Here is a 24,330-nt window from a genome sequence, read left to right on the forward strand (position 1 = left end):
CTGAGCGGTGTTTCCCTTCACCATGTACACAGGCACCCACTTGATCAATCTTCACAGTCTCACACCTTTAAACCTCTACCTCTTCCCACCGCCAGCAACATCCTGGATCACCAGATTTGTTCATTTTTTTTTTCTCTTCAGAACAAAAGAAACTACCTTCCCAAGGCCCAGGAGGAACAGCAAGCCATGCAGGTTTTGGTTAAACACCAGCATTTTCTCCTCCCTACTATCTTCCACTCACCTCTGACAACCCCCAGAACACCTGACTGCCCAAAAAAAGTGAAGGAGCAGTAGAGGGGAGTTTATTTTCCTTTAGACCAAACCAGAACTTGGGTTGTGGGGAGTTCTCACACATTGTGGAGCATGGGGGGAAAGGTGGCTAAACTACCATTTCTCAGCAAAGCAATCATGTTTATTTATTTATCTTTAATACAGTTTGGACGAGTTGCTGAAGGAAATGGGAAGAGTTGATCAAAATCTCTCACTGTGCTGGTGCTGTTCCCTGCCCAACTGACATACACTATGCTTGGGGGCATTTCCCAGCATGTTCAGATGTCTAAGACAGTTAACTCTCCAAATCAGCACAGTGGCTACAGACGAAGAGCACACTGCACACTACATCAAAGTTGATACTTTATGCAAATCTGTCTGCTTACAGGAGAATAAATGCTATTTTCCTCGGCAGCTCTTCTGAAATAACATCCAAACAGCCATGCAGATTTCAAGCTCTTTTGAAATCCCAGTAAACCAAACACTTAATTTCAGTACAACACACTCCCAAGAATGGCCACTCTACAGTTCAACGAAGTTCATTCAGAGCTGCATCCAAACCACAGGAGCTGCAAAGGTGCCACAATCCCTGTGCACCTCCCTGAGCCAGGCAACGGACAGCACACTTTCTGGCTTGCAGACCCCACCTCTAGTTTATAGGCAGCGAGAGAGCCTCTACCAAGCAAACTTCAGAGCATACAGGCTGCTCCCATTTCTATTTTTCTGCACGCTTTAGAAATTAGATTGTTTTCCTTCTGGAGCAGGGGAGTTCCAGCACTGGCATTTGAGCTCCTGATCAAAAATAGTTACTGCTTGGCAAGAAACCGTCCTTGAAGCCAGACTGGCCTGCCTGCTCACAGCTGATGGATGAGAACGAACAAGCAGGCCACCTTAGAAGGAAGACATAGCCAAGCAAAGCACTGCAGGAAAGGCGGAAGTGTTCTAGAGGAGGAAGCGGTTCCTCAACTCCAGCACGCAACAAAAGAGGCCATGCACTGACTTCTCCAAAAACAAGGAGAACATCTCCTCCTCCTTCCCCCAGCTCAGGCTCATAAGGCTGATCTGCCAGAGCCTCTACTACAGCTGCTGTGACCTGAGGACAGGTCTACAAGTGCAGTTTCTGAGGAACTCCTCCTCCAGGGCTACTGGCTGCACATCATGCCCATCAGAGCTCTCTAGGCAATCTATTGTTTTAAACAAATGAGTGATTAGCAAGGATCCATTGTGTCTCTGTGAGGCTGGCTGCATGCCCTGAAAGCCTCCCCACCACTGTACAGTATCATAATCCAATTAAACCTCACCATGAGAGGAGCTTCACGCTATCACATTCAATTAGGCAGTTAAGTCTCTTATCAACTGCACACTAGCATCCGTTCAGACTGAATTTCCCCCACACTGTTTGGGAGGTGGCACCGGTTAGGAAACCTGCATAACTGCCTTACAGGGAGGCAGAACCATGAGAAAAATAAAATACAGTGATCAGTTCCTGCCCACTCGCAGTTACAAATCCTCCAAGGTTCCCTGCTCCTCCTTGTCCTCCTGCTCCTTGACTTCTCAGGGAAATGGGGCAGTTCTCAGGGAGCACAAGTGGCCCAGAAGGACATAATTCTCTTTAGTAAGTCAATGCAAATGTGAAAAGCTAATGGAGGATCTGGCAATACAAAGTTCCTTGGCAACCAGACACCAATTCCATAGGAAATACCCTCCCTAGAAGATCACCATAATGGTGGCAAAATTTGGCCCAAAAGAATTAGAAAAAAAATGCGAAGGTGTGATGCAAAGAAAGGCAGTGAGCAGGCCAGCTTCCTGCACTAGGCCAAAACATGGAGTGCTCTCGGAAGAAGAAAGATTAAGGGTTGCAAGGAACATAATGACCTCTTGTAACAGCTGAGTTGCCGCTTTTCTTTTCTTGACAGAGAAAAGGGATGTTTTGTTGCTGGTTGATTAATCTATTATGCAAATCATTTCATAGCTAATCTGATACAGTCACAAGCTTGCCACAGAACTCATCGCATGCTCAGGGCTGATGGAAGGTGGAGCATCAACAGTTCCACTTGACAGAGCTTTCATTTCCAGGACAAACAGCTGCAGGGTCTCCTCCTGTCACACAGGGCTGCAGGAGCACAGGCCAGGGAGCAGCAGGGGAAGCTCCCTTGGAAGGCAAGGAAAGAGGCCCTACAAAAGAACAGCCCTTTCCCTCCACTCCCAATGCCCTTCTGTACTGGACACGTGCACAGCATCCAGACAAAAACTATATACTGCACTGCCCAGAGATCTTTCACTAGCAGTTCTGAGATGTCAGGACCTTTTCCGAACTTTCCCGACATGCACAAGCTTCAACTTATGTCAGCTAAAAGAAGACTCAAAATAGGTCTAAATGGAAGTTTGGGTCCAACAAACCACCTCACCTGTACAGAGAATCGTGTTTCCACTGAATAGAGTCCAAATTACACTCAGTGGTATCGTACACAGGGACAAATGTGGTAACCACTGTGACAGGGTTTACGTGGGGAGCACTAAGGGATCACTTGATCTTGCCCAGAGTAATGTTAGTTTGGTCTTGATCTCTTCAATGAAGACTAAGGAGAAGGAATAGGATCTCCTGGCTCTAAGAATAAAGGGGCTGATTTGGGCCACTGCACTTCACCCTGATTCATCCCCCCATTGCTCAGTCGTGGGTGTTTTCCTCATGTATCTCAAACATTCAGTATAACCTTAGTGATTTTTTTTAAAGCCTATCCTATGCACTCATTTGTATTCAGTTTCCTTTGGTGTAAAATGTTAAGCATTCCCTGCTATTCAAACCAAGTCAAAACCAAGTCAAAACAAAGTCTTCAAATAAGCCCTTGTGAAACGTACCTAGTCATCTGAGTAATCAGACATTTTCCTAGTTCCAAATGTACCAAAAACCTACAGCCAGCTCCCAAAGAACATGCCAGCAATTATCCTAACAAACAAGACTTCTCTGCTAAGTGCTAGCATACCAAACCACAAAGAAGTCAAGATACATTTAAATTAACATCTCTCCCCACTTGAATTAATCAGAATATTTAATTATGCAGCATTACTTGATCATAGTTATTACTCTAGCGAGTTGTCCACCTTTCTCTGCCCATACAGCATGTAGCTGCCATGGCTCAAGCCAGGCTGGAACACGCTTTCACTGGCTGAGCAAAGGCACCCATCCTTCGTACCAAGAGGCAAAGCCTTTCCCTTCCAAGTGCGTTTGCAGCAAATCCTCACAACAGCCAGCCATGGACTTCATGCAGTTCATGACACCCTCAGCACTTGTCTGGGAGAAGGGATTAACACCATACAGAGGTACAAACATGGAGACTGCTGGAGTGGCTCCATGCTCAGCAGTCCTCACCGTCCCTCTCAGTCACACATCCATGCCGTTACTGTCACATGCTCAAAGACTCCTCTGCAAACCACTGCAACTCATTAACATACAGGAAGCCAACAGAGGGACAGATCAGCAGAAGATGGGAGCTGGCACAGTGAAAGGAGCACATAGCCTGGGCTGTGAGTAAACTGTCAGGATTCACTCAGCTGCTGTGAACCCTTCACTGCACCCCAGTCAGTTTCCATCGCCCCTGGGGACGTCTGTACCAGAGCTGATGTGAAGCCCATGTGCTGCGAGGCCATCACACAGAACACTGAGCAGCAAAATCCTTGCACCAGCAACCTTCTGTTCGTGTCCACAGGATGATGCATGTGGATGCCCTTCCTGTTTCCTCACCGAGCAGGCAAACTACAGATGTAAGCCTGCATACAAAATACTTGGGCAGTGCCTGGTAAACAACTTCTGATCTCCAGCATCATCTTTTCCCAGATTTCTTCCACAGTTTCCTTTGTATCTCCAATGGACACCAGGTCACGTCTGCTCCATGTGCAGTTCAGTCTCTCTATATATGCTTTACTTTACCATTCAAAGCTTAGCAGGAACTTTCAAGTAGGTGACAATTAAGGCAGTAGCCTAAAACAAAACCTGTTCCAAACAGGAGCACTGACCCTCAAGTTATCTTGCTCCAGCAAAGCTCCCTCCTCCAAACCACTCTTCTCTAGACAACCTCCTCATGCTGCCATCTCCTCATGTGGCTTCCTCAAGATAGGATACTCCATTCTGCCATTCACACCCACTGCTTCATCCAGAGACTGGAAAGAAAATAAAGGAAAAGACCCAACACCCTCCCTCCCCCAACAATTCTTACTTTTCAGTGTGAGGAGACCGAAGGACTGTCTCTCAGTCACGCAGTAGGACCAACACACTCAGTTTTTACAGGTGGTAGGAAGAATTTTACATGATGTAACCTTCTGCAAAGGAAAATATTTCAATGCACAGAAGAAAGAAGCAGAAGAAAAAGGTAGGCATCTCTTCCTTCTGGTATGCAGCAGCTACAGGGAGACAGGGAGACAATTTGAGTCACATTTCTGAGATGACTGAAAGAAAGTACTTGCATTTCAGGAGCACCACGGTAGGTCAAAACCCCCAAGAACTACATGTGCTGAAGAAAGAATTTGTGCGAATGGCAGGAGAGAAAGGGAGGCCGGCACAAGTGTAAACCACCACGTAACCTTGTGTTTCACTGAAAATACACAGCTGCAGAACACCACTATGGTGCCAGTTTAGGCACAGCCTTTTCACATGGACACACCAAGGCAGCCTTCCAGCTCAATGGTCTTTCAGTAAATCACCCAAAGACTACATCAGAGAGCAGTGCTTTAGAGATCTTCCTCCCACAGCCCAGTTCTTGGCCACCATCTGGGAAGCAGATCCACATCTGCATGAGGTCCTCCACCTCAGCATCCACTCATACAACTCAGAACCATGCAGACACAGCCTGCTCCAGGTGCTGATTCCATTCAGCCTCTCCTGCTCCAATCTAATGTAGGAGAAATAGCTTAGAAATAGGGTAGGATTTAATGTACCAAAAAGAAAAGGGAAGGGAAGCAACACCCCCAAACACGTCCCTCTTCCACGAATGCCCTGACTTTGTGCCAAGTTCAAGCCTCTCCTCAGCTAGGAAAGCCTATCCTGTCAACATAAATCCTGAGGGTAACTGGTAACTGGTGGAAATGTCAGAGAAGCCCACTCTCCTCCACATCCTCTGTTCAGGTCCTCACAGATGCCTGCCTGCCTGACCAAGCAACTCATTTTGAGTATCATTTGCCCCACAGAACAGTTTTCATCCCAGTGTCTCGCTTTAACACAAAGAATTTTAAATGCTATTGCGCCACAGGAAAAATAATTACTATGTGAACTTGAAATAGAGAGGCAGCAGTGCAACTTAAAGGTTTCCCAGCTCCTGCCTTCTCTGACAGAAAGGCTTGCTGCAAAGACTCTAATGAAATGCAAAGCATGGACCTGATGTAGCATCACAAGACATGATGCTAAATGATGAGGAACAGCAGAATTGAGTGTCCAGGTGCTGCACCCCAGCTGCTGCTACAGATTCACCGTTTGCTCAGCACAAGCAGTGCAGCATACACCTCACCATGCAATGAGACTAACATCGCTGCAGGAGCTGCAACCTCCACTACTCCTGACTTTGTTTCAGATTAAAAAAAAAAAAGCCATTTGGCACCCATAGCTGCAGATCTGCCATACACTGCACCCCGTACACAGCCCTCGCACACTTGCAGGGCTGTGGAAAGACCTGCTCATTCAGTCAGCAGCAGATGTGACAGCTGGATCCCTGTTTACCCCCTGGGCTGCAGGAGAAAAAGACACCCGGGAAAAGCAAGCAAAGGTGATTGAAACAACAGGGCTGAAACCAGAGAGCCCCACTACATACACAAACTCCTCACACAAAAGCTATGTTCCTAGAAGGTCCCAGTTGCCTCAGTTCTCCCATAAATGCCTCGGGCCCCAGGGCACGCACTCTGAGCGCTTTCACCAGCCCCTCTTTCACAGCTTACTTTGGTGAGTCCACAACTTCTTCATCAAATCCCAGTTCTACCCCACCTGCTCAGATACCCACACACTCTTTGCATCACACAGGTTCTGCCAGGCACCTCCACCAGCTGCCAGCAATCGGCACGTAATCCAAGCACCCAGGACCCACCTGAAATGCCACGTTCTGTATAGACTCACCCTCATCCTCTGCTACATCAAGGCAGGGCCAGGGTCCTTACACTGCATTTTCTGGTCATCTACGGATTCACAAACAAGCAAACTATGTTGTGAGCTGATTTTCAGATCTGCAGCTATCAGCATAAATGATAATGCAGAACTAAAAGTCCTTGACAGCGATGGACAGTGGTTTTTTGTTTCAGTTAAATGGCCACTGATAAGAATTTGGATGAGATGGAAACCTAACCACCTTTGCGTAAAACAGCTTATAAGAGGGCCTCCATGTCCTCTGCAGTCCACCAGGATCAATATGAATTGCATTGGAATCCAGAGCAAAAATCGAAAGTGCCCTAGCTGCTCTTCCAGCTACTCTCATACAGGCAACTCCTTTCACAGCATAAGGACTCCTTAAAGAGGGGCAACATTCCCTTTGGTGCTTACCCCCTTCCAAGACCTCCTACTGCAAATGAGAAAGGCTGAATGAGACACAAGCAGAGAAAGTTGCTGCCCAGCAGATAACACAAGGTGCTGACAGCACAGATAAGCTGTTAAAAACCGAGATCATCTGCAGTTGCAGGACCTGAGTTTTTTTTCTATCCCATGCTATCTTCCTGCCCACGATGTTACACAGCACTACGACTGTGAGTAACGTTTAAGCTAAGATAGTTGCCAGTCCCATGAGCAGGCTACTAGCCCTGTGAGACAGGGGTAGGGCCAGTGAGTCCAATCTGCTATCTGGACAGCACAGAAGATGGATTTGGGGGGTGTAAGGCATGTAAAGCTTGTCAGACTCTGTTCCCTTTTTGCTTGCTTGCTGTGTCTCCGTTAAAAAAAAAATAAAAAGATAAAGAGGAGCGCTTCCAATATTCATCTTCGGCATGTTTAAATCCTTAGAGATATTCTGCTAAAGTCAGAACTAAAAAGCACAGCTTTTATACAAGCTTTTTCCTCCCACGTAGGCTAAAAGAAGCACAGACAGGGATACACCCACATATATACACACAGACCAGAGGTGAGGAAAGACTGGGGACTGGAGCAAGAGGAACAACAACAGAAAAAGAACAGATGCCCAGCCTGAGGCACTCGCTGGGCAAAGGCCCTGTTAACAAAACACGCTGCATGGGACAATGGGACACGGGGAGACAGACACTCCAATCCCTGTTTCCAACACACCAGATTTTTGGGGTGTGCATACCCCAACGCATGGGGGGCACAGAGTAACCCTTCAAAGACCTGGTGCAGAGGGGCAGCAGCCATCCCCATCCCCTTTATAGGGTCAGAGGATCCTTGTAGCCCCCTTCCCATCCTCGAAACTCATTGAATAGGGAGGAGACCCCTGCCCATCACTGCGGTGGGACACCCAAAACGGAGGGAAACCTACAATGGAGAAAAGGACGACAAAGCTAGGGGAAAAGAGAGTGGAGGAAGCAGCGCCCCGAGGCTCGCGGGCGGGCGACGGACTCTCGACCCGGGGGTCGCAGTTCCTCGCCCACCCGCGAGGCTCCGGGAGGAAACGGGAATGTGCGCCCGTTACCTGGGGACGCAGCTCGGGCTGGAACCGTCGATCTCCCAGGTGGCGAAGAGGTTCATAGGCACGGGGCGCCCCAGGGCCCCAGCCCCGCCCGGGAAGCTAAGGCGGCTCCGTTCCGCCGCCGCCGCCGCCGCCGCCGCCATCGCTGTCGGCCTGGCGTGCGCCCACCGGCACCCACAGCACCGCCACGCCCCGGCGGCCGGGCGGTCACGTGACGGGGAGGACTGAGGGGCAGGTTTAGGCAAGGACGTGGCTTTTTACGCTCAGCGATGGAACGTGGTCTGCGATGAGGCGTGGTTACATCGAGGGGGCGTGGTCTACGAGGGACGGCCTAGCCGTGATGAGGCGAGGCTGAGCCGACTGGCCGTGTCCATACGGGGCGTGGCTTTCCGGAGAAGGCGTGGCGGGGGCGGGGCCTCGGGGGAGGCGTGGTCTGAGCCCATAGGGGAGTGGCTGTGCTGAAGGGGCGGAGTTGTGCCCTGGGGTGTGGTCTTCGGGGGCGGGGGTTGCCCCGGAGGGGGCTGCACGGGGGCGTGGATGCTAGAAGGGGCGTGGTCTGATAAAGGTTGTTGTGCCGAGGGGCGTGGTTTGAAGGACGGGGAGTGGTTTGCCTTGGGGCGCGGTTTGTGATGAAGGGGCGTGATCTGCTCGGGACGCAGTGCCGGAGGCGTGGCCTGTCCCGATGGGGCGTGGCTTGCCTGGGGCGTAGGTTGCCCTGGGCGCTCCGCGAGCCGGGGGCGCGGTCTGGGCGTGGCCCCGGACTCTCCCGCTGCCGCCGCGCTCTTTCATCGGCGGCGCCGGAAGTGCTTGGGGAGCCATAGGTCGTGGCACCGGATGTCGCCGAGGCCGTTTCCTGCTGGCTCCGTGGCAGGCGGCGGTGGTAGGCAGGCCGCGACAGGGAGCAGAGATGGTGCTGCTGACCATGATCGCCCGCGTGGCGGACGGGCTGCCGCTCGCCGCCTCCATGCAGGAGGACGAGCAGGTGGGGCCGCGCGGGCAGGGCCGGCCCGGTGAGGCCGAGGCGCGGGGGGCGCTACGCAGCCCCTCTCGGCACCACGGGGTCAACCTCAACCCTCTTGCAGCCCCACGGGGCCCGTCTCAATCCCCTCGCAGCCCCACGGGGCCCGTCTCAATCCCCTCGCAGCCCCTTTACAGGGTCACGCTTGCACCTCTCTCACTCCTACGGGGCCTCAGAGAGCCCCTTGCCAGCCCCCTCTCGGGCTCTGTCAGACCCTTCTTATAAGCCAGGCGGCTCTTCCTCGAGCACTTCCCGTCCATAGAGCCGCCTCTGTGCTGCTGCGAGCTTCTCCTCTTCCTAGAGCTGAGCCTGGGATTCCCCCCAGGACCCCCCTGACTGCTGGTAGGCGCTTTTTTCCCGTAGCAGCTGCTCCCAACAGCCTGTCCTCCCTTCACAGTCAGGCCGAGACCTGCAGCAGTACCAGAGTCAAGCGAAGCAGCTCTTCCGCAAGCTGAACGAGCAGTCCCCCACGAGATGCACTCTTGAAGCAGGTGCCATGGCTTTCCAGTGAGTATCTGCAGGTGCCGTGGGGAAATGTGCGAGTGCTGCCGTGGAGACGAGGCAAGTTGCCTCTGGGTCAGGGTGAGGATTTGTTATAAATTGGGCTGCCTGAGAGACGGTGAGCTATTCCACTCTCTGCGCTGCTGGTTGAAGTTTAGTAGCTGCTCAGTAGGGAGAACAGCTGAGTTGTTACTTCTTCGCACTTGGTGTTTCAGCCAGGTTCATAGTTCTGCTGTTGCTGAAGACAATGTGGATTCTCTTCCCTTTAAGCTTTTTCTGTTTATTGGCATCTTACCCTCTAAGATACCTTCAGTGTGTTTTCTGTCCCTCTTGTGCCTTTATGTTTTCAAAAAGAGGTGTCCTTAGTAAAAACAGCTCCTCTTGCATAAGATTTTTCTCCCTGTATGTCCCATAAGAGTGTAGCTTTCCATGCATTACCTTCGCGTGTAGAAAGCACATAAAGCATCTCTGAGCTTTTTTAATTATTAATATCTGACAAACATTTTTCTCTCATCTTGTAGATTTAGTCTTACGGTTGTGAAATGTGTTTGGAGGGTTTAATTCATTTCCTAAACTGTTTGGAAACTCACCTTGAAAGCACTTTTGGATTTCTCCAGCAGCACACTAACAAGGGAACTGGAGTTTAAAATAATGAAAATTTGCAGAGTGCAGGCCAGACATCCTGACTTCCTGATCAGCAGGGATCTGGAAAGGCGAGTAAATGGAAGAACTGACAGCCAGTGAAGGGCAGGAGAGCAAGCATTGAGAAAGGAAGTGCTTTTTTACATGCCATGTAATTACCGAATGGGTAATGCTGGAGAACCGAATCAAGCCTGGGATCTTGTCAAGAATCAGAATGATGTTCTTGGCAGAAGTAACAATGTTTGAGGTCTCTTGAGTTCAGGTGCCACATAAGATCACTGAGGCAGAGTTGTGCAGTCTTACCAGCGATGCACTGGGGTTTCCCATGCTCAGCAGCATTTGTGTCATGCTGCTGACAGCAGGGTCCCTCTTGCTTCCCCAGCCCTGGTGAGCGGGAATGTGTTTACAGCTGGGTGAAGGGGAGACAGCCTTTGAATGAAGGCAAGGCTGGCTTTGGTTCTTTGCTTCCCTAACAAGGGCCCTTTAGCAGATTGCCTGCCCTGTCCCTTTATTCAGAGATTCAGTGACACAAAAAGACAGGAAGAGGAGGTTTTGGGAAGGGCCATCTTTGGTAAAAGCCATGCAGTTTTGAGGGCACCTTCTGTTGTGGCTGACTTACGTATGATGACTGTGGCAAATTTTTATTTAATCTTTTTTTTTCTGTTGGCCTCGGGTTGTCTTTGATCAGGACTTTTTGTGGTTAGAGGATGGCCCTGGTTAGAATAGACTGGCCGTCCTTATCTCCTGGCAGATTTGGGTGTTGTTGCCAGGGTTAGCTGCAAAATCCTGCTCTGCATCATCCTCTTTCTAGGAATTAAAACTTCTAGAATTCAAAAACTCTAATTTTAGATGTTTCCATGGCACTGCAGGGTGTAGCTCTGAATGGCAGTGAAGCCTTAGGAAAGAGTCTAGGTAGATCCTAGTAAACCCCTTCTTGTCTTGCTGCCATGATGCAAGCAGAGCAATGTCCGGTAAGGCTGCTTACAATACCAGGGAAATGGAAGCCTCTTAACAGTGGCTGTAACATCACCAGTTCTGACAAGGCAGGAGGCCTTGGACAAGCTTATGTTTTGACAGCTGTGTCAGAGGAACAGCCAGGTTACCTGGCTGGCAGGCAGGGAAGGGAGCCTTTCTCCTGTCTTGAGTTAGTCCCTACACAAGTTCCATGGGAACTGGCTGCTGCAAAGTGCTCAAGTGCTGCCTCTTAGGGTGGGACATTAAGACGGGACCCATATAAAATGTACTTTGAGATCACAAAACTTTGTGTGATAGCAGCACAGGAAGGGAAGGAAACGGGGGAGTTAGAGATTTAGTCTAAGATGATGCTGACTGATGGCCATGCTGTTCATTAGTGCAGCACATCTTTTTTTTTCCTGCCAAATCTGAGCCCTGGCTGCTGAGGGCAGCACAAACCAGGACAGAGCACTTTGTGGTGCAAGTTACAAGCATGGCTAAGGATACTGCTGAACTTGTTGAGGTGATGCTGAATGTTTTTGGCTTGATCGATTCAGAGAAGAGTCTAGTCTTGCTGAAATGTGAAGCTTAAACTGTGATTGCTGAAGCGATTTTAATTGTTTACACTTGAGCTCCAAAAGTTGCGTCACCTTTTCAGCTGCAGCACTTGGTGTGCATGGCTTTACAGGTACAAAAACCAACGGAGTCTTCTCTGCCGCCCATCAGCAGTTGAACTTTGGCTGGTGAATGGCTGAAGTGGCGCTTACCTGTTGTGTTGAAAACAACCCTTGGCCTTTGCCACTGTTACCAGGATAAAGCTTTTCTCTCTCAAAAGTGATCCAAGGGAATGATAAGAAACCTCTTGGCTATACTTTGTGCAGAAATCTAGAGTATGGAAATCAGAGGTGGCAAACAACACTGCTTGTCCCTGATGTGCGTATGCTGTTGAGCAGTCAGCGTTATCAGATGCTGTGCTAAAGCTCGGAGGCGTGCACCACATGTCGAGCTGAGAAGCCCAGCTATGCTCTCATATTGAGCTGGGGTTGACAGAACTGCCTGAATCTGGGACAGTGAGGTGTGTGTGTTTCCTGTGGTGCTAGCAGATAAACTTTAAATCTGACACATCCAATATCACATTAGGGGAAAAGCAAGTGAGAAACATGGCTGAGGAGCTCCAGGCAGGACCAGCTGCTCAGGCCAGACTGCCCTCATCTGGAGATTGCTTATTTCAAAAGTCATTTTCAAATATTGCTGTCCATGACAGTGGGTAAGTCAAGCTCTGGGGGTGATTTGTAGCAACTTCAAGCTGCCAAGCAGTGTAAGGGACGAACAGGGGCATGATTGGGATTAGTCTGACGCACTGATGCAGTCCAGGCTGAGGGACAGGAGAAGGAATAAAAGCGTGGGCTCATGGGGATACACGTGTGGAATGGATTATAGTGACTGGAATTTCTTGCTTCCAATCGATTGGTGGATCAGTTGTTGTTTGAAGGCTGGCAGGTTTCACACGCTGGCTTTATAGAGGCAGGAGAAATGTGTACTCCTGAGCCTAGAAACAAACTGAGGGTGGTTAATTCGAAGGCTTTGGACCTGCTGGGGTGTCTGGGAAACAGTGTGAAGGGGATATTGTTTTCATGAGCGTGATGCAACTATTAACAAAATTTTAAGCTACTTATTTAACCGCAGTGCCCTCGTGACAGGGTCAGTTCTTTATTATGCCTGTAATCTTTATGCTAGCCAGACTGCTACATAATTGCATTATGTGGAAAGTCAAGGGAAGGTAACCTTGAAGTAGCATTTAAATTCCACCCTGAATAATACAGATAAACATTCAAAAGTGTATGCAGGGCTATCTACTGTCTCTCCTCCCTTGGTTTTGGTGGAAATATTGTTGCCTTTATTTTTCTCTTGGCTAAATGAGGAGAAAAAGGTAGTTGGGAACCTGCAGCAGCAGGCAGTTGTAGCAAAGCCTAAATAGCCTTAATCTCAGGATTGGTTCTATCTCATCCCTTTTTTCAGTAGGCTTTTTGGCTGAATTACAATGAAAGACCCTGTTCTCAGTGCTGACAGACGCAATGGAGCTCACGCTGGAGCAAGGGCAGCACTGAACCTCTGTGAACCAGTACAAGTTGGATGCAGTGGGGATGGCGTGGTGGGAGGAGGAGAGCACCTCTCCACACGTTCAGCTGCAGAACAGACCAAGCAGCATTGTGCAACAGGAGCAGCCCCTGCTTAAATGCACGTTTTGGAGCTTCTGGCATCACAGCCAAACAGCTGATAGCACAGTCACCCATGACCAGGCTGGAGGGAAAGTCACTAGAACCCAGCTAGCAACAGTATTTTTCTCCAGCTATCTTTGAAGTTGTCCATGTGGATAACGACATCCCACCAGGCTGGTGTTAGAGGAGGTGGTGGGGTGGTACCCAGCCCTCCAAAACAGACAGTGTGAGTTGGCTGTCACTGGGTGGCTTTTTAGCACACTGAGACCAAATCCTTGTGCGTGTCTTCATCTCAGGGCAGAGCTTCCCATTTGTGGGCCTCAGGTACTTGGCTGTGCTGCGTTGTCTTAGAGCTGTGTTGGCCACCTTCCCCTCTACTCTGCTGGCAAACTTACTTGTGCTCCCTTCCCTTGGACTGCTGGAGGAAGGGAATGCATCCTCCCTTTTTTACACCAAAGTCATAGCACTCTTCTTGCTGGTATTTTAAGTTGATGTTACTCTCATGGCAACTTTTGTTCCGGTGAAGTCAAAGCTTAGGGCTGTTGGCATGGGCATAGGGTCTGAGGCTACCAGAAAATGTATTTTAGGTAAAGAAAATAATGAGACATTATTTTGTAGGAAAGTTTACACCTGACAAACTGCAGTACCCTATTGCACACTGCCTCCAAGGGAAAGCAAACTGGAAGTACTTGTACGCAGTTCTCATTGCCTCATGGGAATAAAGGTATGCAGGATGGTGTTTGCTAGGATAGGTTCAAAACTGATTCATTAATTCTCTGTCTGTTATTTCAGCTACATCATTGAAAAAGGAGTGTGTTACCTGGTCCTGTGCGAAGCTGCATTCCCCAAGAAGCTGGCTTTTGCATATCTGGAAGACTTGCATTCAGAGTTTGATGAGCAGCATGGCAAGAAGGTGCCAACAGTCTCCAGGCCCTATTCCTTCATTGAATTTGGTGAGGTCCCTCTCTTTGTGGCTAGTTAGGAAACCAGCTTGGCCTATGGAATTGATAGTTCAGAGTCTTCTTGGCACTGGAGCAAGAGAATAGACAAGTAGTAGAGAAATGGTACAAGTAGTAGAGAAATGGTACATGTCCTTTGATTCAGATTTCCTGCTTTAAGTCCTTTGGCCTCTCTCCAGCGTATATTTGTGTGCAGTCTGCTGGCTGTCTCAGCAGTGCTCCCACTCCTTCAGCAGCCAGGCTGCTCTGCGGTAGGTGAGATTCCCTCTGATAGCCCTTCTTGTTCCAGACACCTACATCCAGAAAACCAAGAAGCTGTACATTGACAGCCGGGCGAGGAGGAACCTGGGCTCCATCAACACAGAGCTGCAAGATGTGCAGAGGATCATGGTGGCCAACATCGAGGAAGTCTTACAGCGAGGAGAAGCACTTTCAGGTAGAGGGAATAGCCAATATTTGGCATACAATTCCTTGTCTCCTCAGTCAGCTGGGTGAGTCCCTGGGTCAGCATTCTGGAGGGAAAGGCTTGTTGTTCCCTAGCCTCCTGAGAAAAACAACAGACTCAGTTTGAGTTGGATCGGTTGCATTCTGAAGCACCTGGCGGGTACTGGTGCTTTTTTTGAGCAAGACCAGCATCTCACCAGCTTGGGTGGCTCTCATCCCGGCAGGAGCAGCGCTGTAGCACTGTAGGTAGGTACAGGGTGTGTGAAACTGCTGCACTTCCAGCTGCTCCAGAGAAACTTGTGCATTTAATGTCACGTTTAGGGAACATCTATTTGGGGTAATCTTGATTAACTTCTCTCCTGTTTCCCTTTAACAGCTCTTGATTCCAAGGCCAACAGCTTGTCCAGTTTGTCCAAGAAGTATCGTCAGGATGCGAAGTATCTGAACATGCGTTCCACTTACGCCAAACTTGCAGCCGTAGCTGTGTTCTTTATCATGTTGATCGTCTATGTGAGATTCTGGTGGCTGTGAGCCAGTTGCAGTGACAGAAGAGGGAAAGCCAGTAGCCTGGCAGGTGTATGTGTGCAGGACACTGTTCACGGGGGATGTGCATTAGAATCCGCATAGGGCCACCACCTTGGTGGGAGCATCCTGACATTGTTAGGTGACACCTGACTATTACACCTCTCAGTGAAGCCTAACAACGAAGGCTTGTTGACTACAGGCTTTCCCTTGGAGGCAGTTTGCACTAGGGTACTGCAGGGTATGGCTTCCACAGACCTGCCCCCCTCCTGGGGACACACTCTGGGAACAGTCACGGTTGAGCATAATCGCCTTGTACATCCTCCTGTTGAGTAGCTCTAGTTGGAACTGGACTCTAATGAACATTCCTTGTGTTGGCCATGTCTACTGTTTTAGAATCTGGGTCTGCAGTTCTTTCTTTTTTAAAGACAAGACTCCCCCGTTTAAGGCAAATACTGCACTGTATAGAGTAGCTTTCACCTCTGTTAGAATAGCTGTTGTTTTCTGTGTCTGACATCTTTGCTTGTTACACTTCAAATTGCTTTAAGAGGAAATGGATATTAAATTATGCCTTAAAATACATTCTGCCTAGAAGTAGGAGGGACAATTAAAGGCTTCAATGTTACCAGTTCCTACAAAATTAATCTACAAGTTTGTAAGCTCCACTTTCCCTCTCCTGACAGTTCTGTATGACTGGCTCTGTATGTTTCTGTGTAAACAAGATAGGTAATTCAAGTGCTGTGGGAGCAAGCACAGTGCAAACTGTGTCAGCACTCTGTTTTTCCGTTTTATCTGCAGATTCGCTACTTTATTTCCTTCATTTCTGTAACTGTGTTTGCCTTCTACAATCTGTCAAAACTGCCAGCATTTCATCTCTGGGATGCTTGTTTTCTTTCTTTCCCCCACAAAAAATAACCAAAATACCAAATGAATGTTGTTGTGAAGAAAAAGCAGTGTTTCCTTAAACAACACCATAACTGTACGGGAAGGATTCAAAGGGATAATTTTAAAGCAGGGAAATCCTTTGGAAATGCCATCTTTTTTTTCCATGGTCACCCTCTCCCTATCTCACTTGGGAAGCTGAAACTAAGTGAAGAAAAATGCATCATGGGGCAGTACTGTATGGCTTCTTTCTCATGGGCCAATCTATAGATTTTCATTATAATGTGATGATTTTATTTTTTTTGTTCACCTGTGCTAAGAATAACATTTTACCAGTCAGCTTTTGTTTTTATTCAAAACAAAAGAAAAAATAAACCCCAGAGCTCAAGCACTCTTCTGCATTCAAGCACCTGCCGCTTGGTAGGAAGCGGCCAGTGTCACAGAAGGAAGCTTCAGGACTCCCCAGCACCTTTTACAAGCACAAAACCTTGAGTAGTTCTGGAAGTATAAGCTGTGACCTGGAAGTGTTTCCAGGAAACAGAGAGTTATTGTCCTGTCTGGGAACACCCCCAGCTTTGCACCATTGGACAGGCAGGGAAGTAGCAGGCACTCGTCCACCAATACACTGGCAAATCTGACCTACCGTGTAGTGTAAAATCATCTGGTGTCTGCATGATGCCTCCAAGTGTTACTTTGTAGATTGCCTTAGCATTATGATTATCATTATTTTTAATCCTTTTAAGTTGTGTCTCTAACAGGTGAATGTCCCGGTGATGTAGGCCTGCATGAGCAAACACTGTGACCGTATGTGGGTTGTTTAGACTGAGGGGACTGACACTTCTGCAGTGAGGTGCCGCTAGGCAAGCAGTTGCCTCCAGCAGCCCCACTGTCAGCAGTGAAATAAATGCTTCTGGAAAATCCCTTCTGCGGCCTGGAGTTTCCTGTGTCTCATTTTGCTGATCTCTCAGGCTGCTTTCTTCCGTTCCAGGGATGCAAGACTGTAAAGGCTCCACAGCTGAAGCCACCTGGGATAAAATCTCCTTTTTTTTGGAGGCAGAACTAGTAGGAAACATGATCTCAGACATATTCTGGCAGAGAGACTGTGTAGGCCTCTCTTTCCCTCCTGCCATGTGTCTGCCTGTTTGACGCAGGCAGGCAGCCTCCTTGATATGGGCAGAGCCTTGTAGGTGTGTGGGCAGTTTTTTGTGGGGATGTTTTTTGCAGCAGTGCTGTTCATGTTTGGCATGTGAAGCACAACAAACTAGGAGTGGTGTGTGCATCAATATTAACAGGACATGGAACTGCAAATCCCATTGCCTAAAGAGGAAGGCAAGGAAGACTCCTCTCCTGCAGGCCACTGTGGGGCTCCAGGGACCACCTTACAAGCAGAGCCTCTTTCCTTCCTTGCATAGGGCAGAGGCACTGCTGATGCTCTGGAAGGGAAGGGTAGGCTGGGGCTGTTTTGTCTGCACCTTCTCAGAAGCCTGGCTGCAAGGTATCATCGAGTATTTTTTACCCTGAGCATCTGAAAAGCATGGTGGTGACAGTAGACAGGTAGAGCTGGTTCCCAGGCATTGCCAAACCTGAATCATAGAATCACCAGGTTGGAAAGGACCCACTGGATCATCAAGTCCAACCATTCCTAACACTCCCTTAAACCATGTCCCTAAGCGCTTCACCCATCTGTTCCTTAAAGACCTGCAGGGAAGGCGACTTGACCACCTCCCTGGGCAGCCCATTCCAGTGCCCGATGACTCTTTCCGGAAGAATTTTTTTCTGATATACAGCCTGAACCTCCCCTAGTGGAGCTCGAGGACATTTCCCCATTGTCCTGTCCTCAGTCACTTGGGAGAAGAGGCCAGCTCCCTCCTCTCCACAACCTCCTTTCAGGTAGTTGTAGAGAGTAATAAGGTCTCCCCTCAACCTCCTCCAGGCTAAACAACCCCAGCTCTCTCAGCCGCTCCTCATAAGACTTCTTCTCCAGCCCCCTCACCAGCTTCATTGCTCTTCTCTGGACACGCTCCAGAGCCTCAACATCCTTGTGGTGAGGGGCCCAGAACTGAATGCAGTACTCAAGGTGTGGTCTCACCAGTGCCGAGTACAGAGGGAGAATAACCTCCCTGGACCTGCTGGTCACACCGTTTCTGATACAAGCATGTGCTTCATGATAGCACTCAAGATTACCTATTCCATGACTTTCCCCTGCACTGAGGTCAGACTGACAGGCCTGTAGTTCCCCGGATCCTCCCTGCAACCCTTCTTGTAGATGGGAACCATCTGCTGAGGGTGGGGCACGGCATTGTGGAGAGGAAGAGCATAGCAGGACGATGAAGGCTGGCATGGTGTCAATTATAAACCAGGTCCCACCTGACAGGGGCTGTGGCGATGCTCTGCATTTCACCATTCCATGGAGCAGCTGCTCGGGTGCTACAGGGTATTGGTTTCTGTGTTTACTTGGGTTTACTTGGGTACCAGCTGCTTCCTCCGCTTTGAACCAGCTTCTCAGACATGTAACCCCCTCTTTTGGGCAGGTTTTGAGAAAAAAGCACTTTCAGCATCTTTCCTTCTGAGGCCCCAGGGAATTTTGACCCCTGGGGGAGTTTCTGGCAGCTGCTTTGCTGTGAGCGAACGTCCCAGCAGCACACAGGGCTGTGCCAGCACCCCTGCAGCAGAGCAAATGGCTGCCTAGGGAACCCAATAACTGCCTGGGCAGCAACAGCCAGGGTGTCAGGGGCTGGGGCTCAGCCTTTGAGCACCCTAGTCATTGTTCTCCCTCCCTCAGGGATGCCATGGGGCCATGGCAGCTCTGTCTCTCTGGGAAGCTCTCAATCTCATGGGAGCTAGGGAAGGATTTCCCCTCTCATGGTTTGCTTTGCTGTGTTGCTGCCAAGGTGACCTTTTGGACAGGAGGGTATTGATTTTCTACTGCCTGAAAACGGTGACTTTTCAGATGGCAGGGAGCTGGGCTTAGCAGCTGGCCACGGGGAACTGACAGCCGGGTCCAGCCCTCCCTCCTGGGCCAGGGTCAACACCATGTCCTGTCCCAATGCACCCTTGAATCTTCCTGTCCCTCCTGGTTTGGGGTGATGCAGCTGGGCTGGTCCATAGCCTTGAGCACTTGGCAAGCCCCAGGGCAGGATTCAGGGCACCCACCTGGCAGCCTCCTCACTCTATCCCTACTCACACCACAGACCTTTGGGTGTCCCTGGGGGTGTGGTTGCTCCTGAGCCCCTTCAGCCAGCACTGAGGAGGAATGGGGTACATCATCTTCTCCATGGATCCTCCGGCTGTGCTTCTGACCCAGCCTGTGACGCAGCTGCCCATGCATGTCCTGGGCTCCACTTCCCCTGAGGCGGCCATGCCACCTCTCCTGCAGCCCACCCTCCTTCTCCCCAGCCTCAGCACCATTTGGCTCCCCTGTGGGTGCAGGGGTGCCCCAAAGTTTGCAAGGGGTCGTGCCCACAGCACTGAGCCTGGCACCATCTCATGCAGCTGCTCCTGGCTGGCTGCAGTCATTCCTGAGCTCATAAACCCGCCGGAGGGGATAAAGCAGAAGTTGGGGAGTCCCTGCTCCCCGTGCCCAACCCCATGGGGCTGCCAGACCCCTGCCATTGGGCTGTCTCTGGGCTCATGGCTGCAGGGCCTGGTGTGGTTTTAAATCATGGCTCAGAAACCCCATGTGGCTTCACTCCTGCGCTCTGCAGAGAGATGATAAACCCATTTGCTTGGTCGTTATTTTTTCCCCCTTCTTGCCAGCAGCACCCCAATCCTGTGGGGGCTCTCCAGTTGCCCTAGCTTACTCCGCAACCCTGGCACACCGTCCCCACTCAGTGGAAATGGGACTGCCCAGCCCTGGCATGGCACAGCACCCAGAGTAGGAAGTGCACCTGCTGGCAGAGCCCCCAGAATTGGCACCAGACACAGGATTTGCATAGAGGGGCAGAAATAAATGTGCTTGCTGAAGTCACAGGGACCTCAAGTCCTCTGCACTAGGACCTGTGTGGGTGCATATACGTGGTGCTGGAGCTCACAGAGCCTGGGGTGCACGTGGCTCTGTGGGACCTTTCCTGCAGCTGTATGACCCCAAGTGCATGGCCACGAGCCTCTCACAGCTGCAATAGCATCTTGCCTACAGCAGCCTCAGGAAAGGAGGGGACCATTCAGGTGAAAAGGGGCCCAGGGTAGGCAGAGGCTCCCACGCAGTGCCAGGAAGGATGTAACAGCACAGCCCAGGACTGAGGCTGGGCTCCCAGCCCCACAAGAGTGGAAAGATGCCTCTGTTCTGCTTTTCCTTGCCCCTACCTGCATAGGGACCATAGGCAATGGGAACCATGCCCAGGCGGCCGGCCCACAGTGAGAGGTGCCCAGAGTGGCCTGCATGGTCCATGTGTGTGCTGGGAAAGGAGCAGAGTGAGGTGCTTGCCTGCTGCAAATCAGAGCTTTATCTCCCTGGCAGCTGCTGAGTGGGATAGCTGCGGGCTCCCATCTATGCAGCCAGTCCTGGGTATAGATCAACAAAAAGCAACCAAAGGACAGCTCTGAGCGGGACTGCTGTGCCAGCTAGTTTGATGGGTGGCTGCCGTGCTGCGCCTCAGAGGCTCATTGGAGCAATGAGCACTCATCATCAGTCCTTTTTTTCCCATCAGTTTTGCTTCCATCTGTTGTCCCACATTGTGGGAAGGGGCCGCCCATGCCAGCATAAGGTGCCAGGTGCTCTGACACTGTCATTCCAGCACTAGCTGCTACTTGGCAGGCAACCACACATCCTTGCTCCATCCCATGCCCAGAACCAGGAACATTTTGGGAGCATCACAGTTACGCCATGTGTCAGGCCAGCGTTGGTAAAAGCCACGTGCATGGAGCTGCACAGCACTGTCTGCAAGGTAAACTCTCCAGGGGCTGCTGAGAACGAGGGCTGTGGCAGGAAAGGCAGAGGCTGTGAATTCCCAGGGCGATTAAGCAAGGCAGCAGAGGCAGCTCAGGGATCCCAGTGCATTCCTGTGGGGCTCGAGGCAGGAATGTCTTTGCACTTCTCTGTTTTTTTTTTAAGATGATACTAGCTGTCAGGTAAGGTAATCGCAGCGAAAGCCAAGTCATGTGAATGTTAGGAGTTAGCAGATGGGCCAAAGGACAAGCTCTTTGTGGCCTGAATGCAAGGCTGCCAGCCCTGGGAATTTGTTGAGAGCCTCTCTCCATCCCATTTTTCTTAAACCTTTTGGCTGCTGACATCTTACAACTATGAAGTACCCTCATCTTCCATTTTAGAGAAGCTCCAGCTCTTCTGTTTGCAAAAGAAAAAAGTCAAGCACATCCTAAGGACTCCCAGAGCAGGGGCAGGTAAAAATGAAGCAACATCTTTCTGGGTGTGTAAAATGCTGGGATGTAAGACAGGTGTTTGGATGTGGGCTGAGCTGAGGTTTGAATGCCTGAACCACCAGCAAAATCACTGAAAAAGTACTGCAAGAAAACACAATTTATTCCAAAAGAGCCGATGCAAAGCCAGTGAAACTATCAACTCCTCCAAGGCAAGGGGCAGAAGAGAAGTGCCACGTTGCTTGCTGAGCGTATACAGACACCTCAAAAGTATATCAGAGTGTTTCAATACACTGCCTTCTGCAGGGCGAGCTGGGAAGAGAACAGAGACCTCAGCATCTCTTCTCAGCAGCGCCCCCATGGCTGTGGAGTGACAAGCCACATGGGACATGGGGGGCTGCCGTCCTCGTGGGCTTCGTCCTGGAGTGGAGCAAGCACAGGCGAGGGGGCAGGACACCAGCACCCTTTTTTGCATCCAGCCACACTCTGCAGAGCTCGGCCACTCAGCCTGGGGTGGCCCTGCTGAACAGAGGGACTGGGACCCCAACAGCTACCGGGACGATTTTGAAGCAGAGGGGCAGAGAATCTGATGAGTGCTGGGGCTGGACAACAGTCTGCATATGCCGAGACCAAAATGAGTGTGCTGTGGAGCAGGCAGCCGAAATCGTTGTGGGTTGAGACTCCTAACATGGAGCTGTAATGAAGGCTTGATCTCCCTGCCTTTGTCAGCCAAAGTGCCAGGATTTCCCTAATTGCCTGGGCTGTTTAGTGATACTGTGGATATGGACTCTGTTCAACTCTTCTAATCCCTCAGCTGGCATCGCTTCCAGCACCGGAGCACGGCCAGCACTTTGCCAGGCACCGGCACCCTGCCTGTCACTCTGCCTGCCTCCCCTCGCCACCCCGGGGGGCTCCCACACCCAGGCAGAATATGGCATGGGCAAAGGAGGACAAGGCATGGAGGAGAAGGGCTGGAAAAGATGGAAAAACTTGCCAGAGCCCTTCAGTTCCAGTGGCCACTGATCAGTTCTGCAGGGGAAACTGGATGAGAAATGGTGCGTAGTAGGTCTGGAGGGTCACTTCTTCCAGTGGGTGCCCTGCCTGACCAACCTTTGCTTATTTGTATATGGTGGCATTAATGGAACTGTAATGGGGAAGGTAAGATGAAGCAATGCAGAAATGTGTTTTTGACTCCTCTGCCAGAAGCTTTTTTCTTACTGGGACAAATCCATGGGGATGATAGGGACCTAAGGGAGAAGCTTTGACCGGGGGATGCAGCGGGGTGCCAGACCCTATCAGAGGAGGGACAACGTGCCTACCAATCCGCCCTGCATGTTCCCTCCTGGCATGGGCAACTTGCCTCACCAGGATGGCTGTGGATGGCTCAGCCCTCACCACCCCAGCTGCAAAACCTGCACTACCAGTCCAGGTGCAGCCCCTCCAAGCCTCTACCACATACAGGACCTGCTGGTGCCTGCTTTCACCCCTTTCCTCCAGCTGACAGAGCCACAGTGGGATGCTATCCCTTGCATACACCCAGGAGAGTGTAGCACAGCCATCACAGCTGGAAAGCACCATCGGCTGCCTGTGAGCGGCTGTCAGAGCCGTGATGGGAAGCTCCGTCAGCTGTGTGGGACAGTGGGGAATTCTTTATCCAGGTTGCACTGCCTGCACCAGCATACCTGAAAAAAAATCTGTGTGGTGGTAGGGCACTGGCCATCCAGCTCCAGGCCTGGAAGGAGCTCCAGGATCTGATAAATTCCACGGTAAAAACTGTGAAGTTTATTCATTGCCCCTTCTCTCCCCCAAACTTGGGCCAGGCTGCTGTGTCAGCACTGCACACAAAGGGCTCTCAGTCTGCTGGGAGATGGGGCCAGGGCAGGATTTTGAATGCTTTGAATGATGGCAGAGCACTGGCAGGGACCTTGAGGTTGAATTCATGAGCTTTCCAGCCCCACTGCACCTCCTGAGACCTCTTCTGTGGGAACTTGGCTCCCCTCCTGGGATTCTGTAGCACAAGCAGCTGTGGGGCTGAGCTGTGGGGCTGAGCCGTTGGGCTGCTCTGGAGGTTCCCCTTCCCACTGGGGTAAACCTCTGCCAGCCAATGCCCATTTTGCATTTCCTGTCCCAGCTGTTGTATTCTGCCTCGGCCTCTGTTGTCCTCCTCATGGGCACGTGGGGACCCCACCCCACGGGGACATGTCCCACTGTCCTTGCCCTTCACCCCACCACCCTCACTGTCAACTATACTCCATCCCCAGTGCCCTCGTCCCCCATCTCCAAAGCTCCTGTCCCTGCTCCCACTGTTCCTGTCCCTAAACCCACCACCCTGTCCCCTGGCCCAGGCAGCCCCTCATTCTCTCTGCCCCGGTCCCCCAGCCCTTCCATCCCCATGCCCAGCCCCAGTGCCTTCATTCCCCATCCTCACCGATCCTCTCCCCAGCCCCACTACCCCGCCCCCATCCTCTCCCCGTCTACGTCCCCTACCCTTGTCCCCATCCGCTCTGCCCCTATCCTCATCCCCTCCCCTATCCCCATCCCCAGCATCCATGTCGCCATCGCCTCCCCGTCCCCGTCCCCATCCCCTCCCCTTATCCCCATTCCCACCGCCCCTGTCCCCGTTTCCTCCCGTCCCCATCCCCACCATCCATGTCCCTATCCCCTCCCCTGTCACCGTCACCTCCCCGTCCCCATCCCCTACCCTTGTCCCCAACCCCTACCCCTGTTCCCATGCCCTCCCCTGTCCCCATCGCCTCCCCGTCCCCATCCCCTTTCCTGTCCCCAACCCCACCACCCATGTCCCTATCCCCTCCCTTGTCCTTGTCCTTGTCCCCTCCCCTGTTTCCATCCCCTCCGCCCTGTCTGCGTGCCCACGCAGCCTGCAGTCCCTCCCCTATCCCCCTAGCTCATCGCCGCTGGCCACCCCCCCCCACCCCTCCCCGGCGGGCGGGCGCCCCCTGGCGGCGGGCGGCGCGGGCGGAGGAAGCGGGGGCGGAGCA

The 24,330-nt window shown here is 51.1% G+C and overlaps 2 protein-coding genes across 18 annotated transcripts in view; one reads left to right on the forward strand and one right to left on the reverse strand.

Moving 5' to 3' along the window:
* Nucleotides 1–8,197, reverse strand: part of PACS2 (phosphofurin acidic cluster sorting protein 2) — an 84,042-nt gene extending 75,845 nt beyond the window's left edge. For 3 of the 17 annotated variants that reach the window (XM_054072669.1, XM_054072668.1, XM_054072666.1), the window contains exon 1: nt 7,881–8,191. In XM_054072669.1, the coding sequence (XP_053928644.1) occupies nt 7,881–8,020 (140 nt within the window). In that variant the 5' untranslated portion in view covers nt 8,021–8,191. Of the gene's footprint in view, nt 1–6,367; nt 6,427–7,880 lie in introns of all 17 variants that reach the window. The other 14 variants (XM_054072671.1, XM_054072662.1, XM_054072663.1 and 11 more) reach the window with 10 other exon arrangements.
* A 483-nt stretch (nt 8,198–8,680) lies between these two features.
* SEC22B (SEC22 homolog B, vesicle trafficking protein) lies at nt 8,681–16,938 on the forward strand. Its single transcript, XM_054073512.1, has 5 exons — nt 8,681–8,859; nt 9,293–9,402; nt 14,004–14,164; nt 14,460–14,606; nt 14,991–16,938. The coding sequence occupies exons 1-5, from the start codon at nt 8,785–8,787 to the stop codon at nt 15,143–15,145; spliced, it is 648 nt and encodes a 215-aa protein (XP_053929487.1). The 5' UTR covers nt 8,681–8,784; the 3' UTR covers nt 15,146–16,938.
* Nucleotides 16,939–24,330: the final 7,392 nt, after the last annotated feature.

Source organism: Cuculus canorus, chromosome 8, assembly GCF_017976375.1.
Source record: "Cuculus canorus isolate bCucCan1 chromosome 8, bCucCan1.pri, whole genome shotgun sequence".
NCBI classification, from domain to species: Eukaryota; Metazoa; Chordata; class Aves; order Cuculiformes; family Cuculidae; genus Cuculus; species Cuculus canorus.

Bases quoted from the DNA above. Each gene is read 5' to 3' on its own strand.
- SEC22B (XM_054073512.1), top strand. From the start codon at position 8,785: ATGGTGCTGCTGACCATGATCGCCCGCGTGGCGGACGGGCTGCCGCTC. The intron at 14,165-14,459 runs GTGAGGTCCCTC...TTCTTGTTCCAG, and splicing joins CTATTCCTTCATTGAATTTG to ACACCTACATCCAGAAAACC. The intron at 14,607-14,990 runs GTAGAGGGAATA...TCCCTTTAACAG, and splicing joins GCGAGGAGAAGCACTTTCAG to CTCTTGATTCCAAGGCCAAC.